The sequence below is a fragment of the Pygoscelis adeliae genome, unplaced genomic scaffold (assembly GCF_000699105.1).
Source record: "Pygoscelis adeliae isolate BGI_AS28 unplaced genomic scaffold, ASM69910v1 Scaffold457, whole genome shotgun sequence".
Lineage (NCBI taxonomy): Eukaryota > Metazoa > Chordata > Aves > Sphenisciformes > Spheniscidae > Pygoscelis > Pygoscelis adeliae.
The window spans coordinates 37,002-44,890 of NW_008825153.1; the positions used below are offsets into that span (position 1 = coordinate 37,002).

The 7,889-nt window shown below is 39.1% G+C and overlaps 1 protein-coding gene across 1 annotated transcript in view; it reads right to left on the bottom strand.

Annotated features, from left to right (window-relative positions):
• LOC103920645 (trafficking protein particle complex subunit 9) overlaps positions 1-7,889 on the bottom strand; it is a gene marked incomplete at its 3' end in the record, with an annotated part of 60,501 nt that overhangs the window by 33,004 nt on the left and 19,608 nt on the right. Inside the window, exons 5-6 of the mRNA XM_009328418.1 lie at positions 7,276-7,397; positions 4,705-4,830 (exon numbers count right to left, since the gene is read on the bottom strand). Of these exons, the coding sequence (XP_009326693.1) occupies positions 4,705-4,830; positions 7,276-7,397 (248 nt within the window). The remainder of the gene's footprint in view (positions 1-4,704; positions 4,831-7,275; positions 7,398-7,889) is intronic.

The window sequence follows — 7,889 nt, forward strand, 5'->3', positions numbered from 1 at the left end:
GAAACCAGTTCTGTTTATCAGAGGCATACACTTTAGCCCGTCAGGTATTTTTGCTGCTGTCGAATATTGGTTGTGCTGATGTTCTATCTACCTGCAAGAGAAAAACACTGTCCTACAGTTTGTTTCCCTAACCTATCACAGGATGACTCCTCCTTTGAGTTAGTCCAAATTATAAATATAACTACTATCTGCTTCCATGCTATATACAGTAAATCTTGAAGAGCTGTAAATATAATTCCCTCTTTATGGTAAATACATTCCTCAACACTGGAAATATTATCTTACTCATTTTTCTCATAATAATGCTTTCTAGAAACACTTCCACCCAAGAAAATGACAAAGTAGTAGACGTGCAGTTACGAGCTAGATGAATGTTATCCTTGATTGAAATCAATAAAGGTAAAGAACGGTTCACAGCTCAGCAGTGGGCCTCAATGCCCAAATAATCAATATTGTCAAGGTGTTGGTTTGTTTTGGTTTTTTTTTCTAAAGCAACCATATACTGAACTTCTACAATGGCATAATGATAATAGCAGATATAGCTGACATCAGGAAATGAACAAGTGATCATTAGGTATACGAGCTACAGCAGAAGATTCAGTGGAAAAGACCCAACCCAAACTATTAATATGATTTAAAAAAAAAATTTAAAAAATCAGTGAATACCAATATCACTTGAGAAGAAAAATGATCGTGCTCCTTAGTATCCAATTTAACGTATCTTTTTTTTCTAGAACACATCTACTGAGTACCATCATCATCTAGTTTAATCTCCCATGTTGTGCAAACGATGAGTTACACTCAGTGATACAAAATCATCATAGAACAGCCAAGGTTGGCAGGGACCTCGAAAGATCCTCTGGTCCAACATTTCATGGGAAAGGGAGTCTAGATAAGATCATCTAGCACCCTGTGCAGTAGCATCTTGAAAACCTCCAGCAATGCAGACTCCACCATGTCCCTGGGGAGGTTGCTCCAGTGAATGATTGTTCTTACTGAAAAATTTTTTTTTCTTCTACTGAAATGAAACCTCTCCCAGTGCAACTTGTACCCATTGCCCTTTGTCTTCTTCATGTGGCTCCTTGTGAGGAAAGAGCCTCTGTCCTCTTTGTAGCTGCCCTTTAAGTACTGGAATACTGTGATGAGATCCCCCCTGAGCCTTCTCATCTCCAGGGAGAAAAAGACCGAATTCCTTCAGTCTTTCCTTCCTCATCAGGGCAGGTTCTCCAGCCCTTTGATCATCTTTGTTGCACTCCTTTGGACCCTCTCCAGTCTGTCCGTATCTTTCTTGATACTGTGGGGATCAGAACTGGACACAGTACTCCAGGTGCAGCCTTACAAGCGCTGAGTAGAGTGGGATGATCACATCCCTGTCTCTGCTAGCAATGCCCCTGCGGATGCAGCCCAGGATCCAATTTGCCTTTGTTGCTGCAGCAGTGCACTGCTGACTCCTGTTCAGTTTGTTGTCTACCAGGACGCCCAGATCCCTTTCAGCAAAGTTGCTGCCCAGCCACACAGAGATCCTAGCCTGTACTGGGCTCTTTCGTTATGTCGTCCCAGGTGCAGGCCTTTGCACTCATCTTTGTTAAACCTTATACAGTTCTTGCTAGCCCACTCTTCCAGCCTGTCCAGGTCCCTCTGTAAAATGGCTCTCTCTTCTGATGAGTCCACCTCACCACCCAGTTTGGTGTCATCATCAATCCCATTATCCAGATCATTTTTGAAGATGTTGAACAGGCCAGTATTGATCCCTGTGGGACTGTGATGGGTGGACTCAACCCCTTAACCAAAAACCAGCAGTAGTTTGGGACAGGCTCCAAAGGAGGCAAAGGCCTGAGCCGTAGCCAGGCCAAGAAATCCTCTAGTTTCAATCTGTTCTCTGAAAACCCACAAAGGAGCAGAGTGTCACAGTGAGCATTGATGCACATGAGCTTGGAACACCAATCATGGCGATTAACACATGAATAGTGGGTGGCTTTTCTAAGACTCATTTACCAAGGAACAAAGTTGTGGGTACAAGGAGCCTCATGCCTACCTTTCCATCATACGTGATTTGACTACGAGCCAACCACTTTATCCCATAAATATGACAGCCTAAGTGAGTCACCTCTGAGCTCTCCCTGTTAGGCAGCGTAGCTGCATGGCGGTGATCTTCCCTTGAGCTGGGACGCCTCTCAAGGTTGCTCCTCAAGGCAGAGAAACCTTTTACCAACGGCAGATCTTTGGATAAGTCCAATTTGAGCTCTCCCTGAATTGCAGCTGGACTGCACACCAAGTGACTCTTCCCTTGAGTAAGGACACCTCTCAAGGTCTGAGATTCTTTACCTGAGACTAAAAGATCCTTTCTTGCCCAAGGCAGAGAGATCCCTTACTCACGACAGATCCTCGGTAAGTGACTGATAGCATGCTGAATTAATATTAATGAAACATTACTAATCCATGTAGCTACTCAACTTTATTATAAACTTTGTATAGATAATTCCATTAGACATAAACCGTTGTCCAAGTCTGAGACTAAGATCGGACATAGACACACCTAGGCTCCATAAGGAGTTTAGAAAGCAAGGGGGTCCACTCTGAACCTCGTGACTCAACGGGAGGGTCCTCCTTACCCTTTTGCATCTCCGGTCTCTGTGTGAATCATTCTAACTCGATTCTAACTCAATTTTCCTTTGTAGGTTTCTTCCATGCAGTAATTAATAAGGTGAACCTTGCCATCAAACTTATTGAACATTGGCAAATCCCTGTTAAACTTCGTTAAATTCCATCGAATTCATTGACCTCAATAAAACACATTTGCTGCTTCTCTCTTTTGAGTGAGGTGCATTCCACTCATTCGTGACAGGGACCCCACTTGTGACAGCCTGCCAGCCCAAGTAAAAGCCTTTGATCACCACTCTCTGAGTGCGGCCTGTTAGCCAATTTCCTACCCATCTTGCACCCATCCAGTCTGTAACTTGCCAGTTTGTTCAGGAGAAGGCTGTGGGAAACAGTGTCAAACACTTTGCTGAAGGTTGCTAGATGATATCTGCATTAACTCCCTAAATTCTGACTGAGCTACAACAAAAATACATAATATACCTGATTTTTATTTCAAGGTTATCCAGACAGTGGGAGATCTGGCATTTATAGAATATATTTTACATAGTGTGACAATGCACACTGAGGCATGCTTTACATGCGCAAAGATTTATTTGCAGGGTCAATAGCTGATGGCATACATCAAGTTCAAAGTTCCTTTAAAGGAAAAACAAAGCAGAGAGAAAGAGACCAGCCAGCTAGGAAGAAAAGCAGTAGGGCCTCCAGAACACCCTTCTCTGGTTCTCTCCAACACAGCAAGTGACAAAAACAATGATGCCTTCTCACCACACTTTTTCACTAGATGCGTTTTATCAGGACCCACTCAAACTCTTAGTTGTTTCTATTTGGGACACTATTAGAGCTGGCTGGGGCAAGCTTTGATCAGGGCACGGGTTGCATGCTGACTAGATGCCAAGCTTTGTGCTTGTGTATTATTAGGTAATACTTATCAGCTATTTAAATGACACATGTATTTTGCCATTCACTAAGTCTTATTTTTTTCCTCTAATATAAAGTGGAAGTTCAACATCAGTGGTGTCAGGGAGGAGACCAGGTGATTCTCACAATGACAGTAATTGCTTCCGTAAGAAAAACAACATAACAACAATTTTGGAGTTTGCAGGCCACGAGAATAACAGCGCAAGAACAACAAGGGAAGAATACTGCCACAGCAGCTTACGTGAAAGGCTACAGAGCTGCCAGTGAAAGACAAACTACAGAATTAAAGAGAAGGCCCTTAGCACTGCAAGGATTACAGCAGTTAAGGCACTCTGCGACAAAATTGATTATTTTTATGATAGCTTATCAATTAATTATTTTCTTGTTTATGTTGAGTTAGAAAATTGACTCCACAGAAAGGATTCTCCACAAATGAAAAGACAGTATTCTACCTCCCTCATAAATTTGCTGTCCCAATCTGGGCTTAATAAGCTCAATGGTGTGGACTTAAAATTGCTAGTCTTACCAAGACATAATGAGCAGAAAAGGAAAAACGATAAGAAACCTAACAGCTTTTTATGGATTCTTTCAACCACAGCAGTCTCTCTGTAACCAGTGACACCAAGCTTGAGACACTGATAAAGTGTTAGTCGTATTCTGTGGTGGTACTGAGCATTTTTCTCACAGTTCCAAACACTGATTTTCTCCTCTGAATTCCTTTCTGATTTGACCTAACCAAGACTTCCACACTACACAACAAAAATTCAATTAACAACACTAGTCCGACTCAAGCTCACTTTGCAATAGGTCATTCCTGATTTGCTCACAGTTTCATTGAACAAGATACAATCAAGAAGAAAAAAAAAATCCATTGCAGATTTCTCCCAAGGAGCTATTTTTCCTAGTACAACATCACAATAGAACAACAATGGGATTTCTTTTTCTTCACAACGGAGAATAACCAATGGAGTCTCCAATCTCAAACTAAGTCATCATGTTTTCAGATGAAGTCTGAATACCTTTTAAACCAGACTCAGATGTGAAAATCCTCAGAAGTCAAGTCCTAGTGAGAAGGAAGGCAGTGATACAGAAAAGAACCTGGAGTCTCCTGAATCTAAGTAACTTTCACACTTCGCTTTCACTCTCAAACGAGAAGAGAAGAAAAACTGGACTTTCCGCACTAACCTGACGAAGGTTGATATAAACTGCATTCTGAAGAAACTCAGAGGCTTCCATGCTCCTTTTCTGTATTGCAAGGACTCTCACTGCCTTCACACAGGCTTCCAGTTCAATCACACCAGCATTCTTGTACTTGGAGAGAGAAAGTTAAAATAATATTGAAGTATCACACCTCTTAAGATTTTATAAGTATTTCTGCTCAATACATAAATCAGCTGTCACATCTTCCAAACCCAGCGATCCCTCAGTGCTAGTGACTATACTGTTAAATTAACAACATAGGCCCAAGCGAAAATTAAGGTGTCATCTAAAATGTTATTATGCAAAACAACAGTTTTCAGCCTCTTCACTCGCTTTTCTTATTTTGAGACATAGCACAGCTTCAGTCTGAGAGTTCAGATGAGGAGAAAAGTTGGGAATGTTAGTATCATCATTTTGGATAACCTCATATATATATGGTGGGTGTGGGTGGTGTGTCTGCCACAAAGACACTGTAATAGGTATGTAAGCAAAAAGGTCAGTTTTACAGTAATTCTTCACCACCTAAAACTGTTCTATCACGATAAACGAATAATTAGTTTTGCCTTTCTACTTATTACAAAATACATTATATAGCACAGGAAGCTGTAGCAACAGAACTTCAGTTTTACTGCATCAATTTTCCCTTTAGTTAAAACAGTATCACTGATGATGAGTGAATTACAAACCATTCTGAGTTTTCTAATATCTATTTACAAAACATTTTCTGTAAATGACTGTTTCAGCTACAGTATTCAGCTTGCTTAAGAAAGGCAGGAGACAAAGTAGATGTGCATTGATCAGTTTGAGCTCGGACAACAAACACAGGCAATTTTCTAGACAAACAATCTGATCTAGTTATTTCCTCAAACAATACTGATAATGGATATTTGAGTTGGCCTATCTCCTGCTGAAAAAAAAATATTTATCATGTTTGAAATCTAATGGGGGAAATAAAGCTCAGAACAAAATGCAAGAGTTACTCCACCAAAGCAGTTACCTGTTCCTCTCTTGTGCATTTGTATCAGCAAAAACAAATCACTGCAGATTGAATCCATTTTAGAAGATGCTACAAAAGTTTCTTAAGCTCAGTGATAACATAAAAAAATACGTCGAAAGTGCTGATTCCTCAGCATTAGAGCTAGGAGTTACTCTATATGTAGGTCGTAGACAAAAGGTAACTATGCTTGTCTTGAACAGTTATAGATCAGTCCCAAGACAAAGCTCTTTGTTATCTGCAAGTGAAGCTGCACTGAAGCATAGTTATCTCCCTTCGAGAGCATAAAGTATATTATTATAATCAAAACATAAATATCCTGCCCTAAGTCAAACAAAGTCCAATAATTTTATATTTCTAAAGAAATCATACTCTTTCTAGATGAGCAACTTACCCTTAAGGTAACATAAAAAGCTGAATGCATACTTGAGAATTATCGTTATATTGATTGATTCAAATTTATCGGAAACTATCCCCAAAACTATCACATTTCATTGCTTCTGATCATAAATTAACTCATGCACACCATGTATCATGTTTCATTTGAAGAGTCTCCCTTCAACACAGACGTGGAAATGCCGTATCATATTTACAGAGCTTAGTCTAAAGATACTTTCAATATCAAACAAGAGAGATACTTGAAGTTAAAAAGCATAAATAACTACACTGCAATACCATTAAAGTTATCTTTAATGTTGATGTGGATACTGAGCTACTATTGTCACAGTATGAAATCCTTTTTTTTCTCTCCATATTATGAATGCAAACATTAAGCTACCTTACTATCTTACGCTCTGAGCATTCGCACAAAAATCTAAAAAAATACTCCAGTAGAGCTGAAAACTGTTTAATTTTTGTAAATCCTCTTTTAAGAATATCCGTCCTCCACATTTCCTCCATGACCCCCTACCTCTCCACCTGCTCTAAATACTAGCCTCCCTGAACAATCCTGTAAAATCATAACCAACATCAGCAACCTCTTCATAAACTCTTGAATTCCCCAGAGAGCATTCCAGCAGGCACAGTAAATAAGCATTCAAGCTTACACAATGCATAAAAGCATGGTGCTGATAACGCCAAGGTCGCAGGTCCTGAATAACATGCTTTAACTTTTGGTCAGCCTTGAATTGGTCAGGCAGTTGGACTAGATGATAATTGTAGGTCCCTTCCAACTGAAATAGACTATTCTATTACTGGTGTATGTATTAAGGACCATAAACATATGTAATAGTTAACAACCCTTAAAATATCTAACACTTTTGCTTAGAGTGCTTTAAAAATATAAGGCAACTAATCCAAAACCTCTAGGTACTAGGAGACCCAGTAAATAGTTTACGCAGCACATCGCTGGTTTAGGTGGTGTCTTTGGCCAAAGTTCTGAGATTCCCAGACTCTAAACCAAGCACTTAGTTCAGTAGTATAAATTATTCCTATTTCTTCCATTATCACATGTTTTACAAACTTTATTGCACATGCTTTAGAAGATCTTCTGAAACCAAAACCACGGCAGTTCATTATTCACAAGAATTTCAGTGAAGTTTCTTAAAAATAAGTAGGATTACCTTGCCATAGTAAGAAATGGCTTCTTTGTATTTGTCTATGATATCTTCAGGACTAAGGCAATTCTTGGCACGTCCTATCTCAGAACTGGTATCTGCATTTATACCGTTTGAAGTCAGCGCACCTAGAACAGAACAGGGTAAGAAATGAGCAGAAGGACTTTTAGCAAACACTAAATATCTAAGAAGAAAACTAAGATATGCTGTAGGTTTGACCAAAGCATACACAAAGAATACTTGCCCTACCTAGAAAGAAATCATGCCCTACCTAGAAGACACTAGTTCCATTTTACTATGCTATTTTCAAGAGTGCAAATGAAAAATGGATTCAAACATAAACCAGCAAACAGGAAATAATCTTTCACTTAATAAAAAACAAATATATTCATAATCTTTTACACTTATCTGAGTATTTAGACTATGAATAAAATATTATGCTGCTAAAATTACATTACGGCCACATATGAATACACAATTTTAATCTTTGAGTTATTCCTTGTTCTACTTAAAAATTGTATTTCTAAAGCACACCTAAGAGAAAAAAAAATGTGCAATGTTTTTATAAACTAATTATTAGAAAAGTGACCTTCTCCAATCACTTAGAACAAATAATTCTC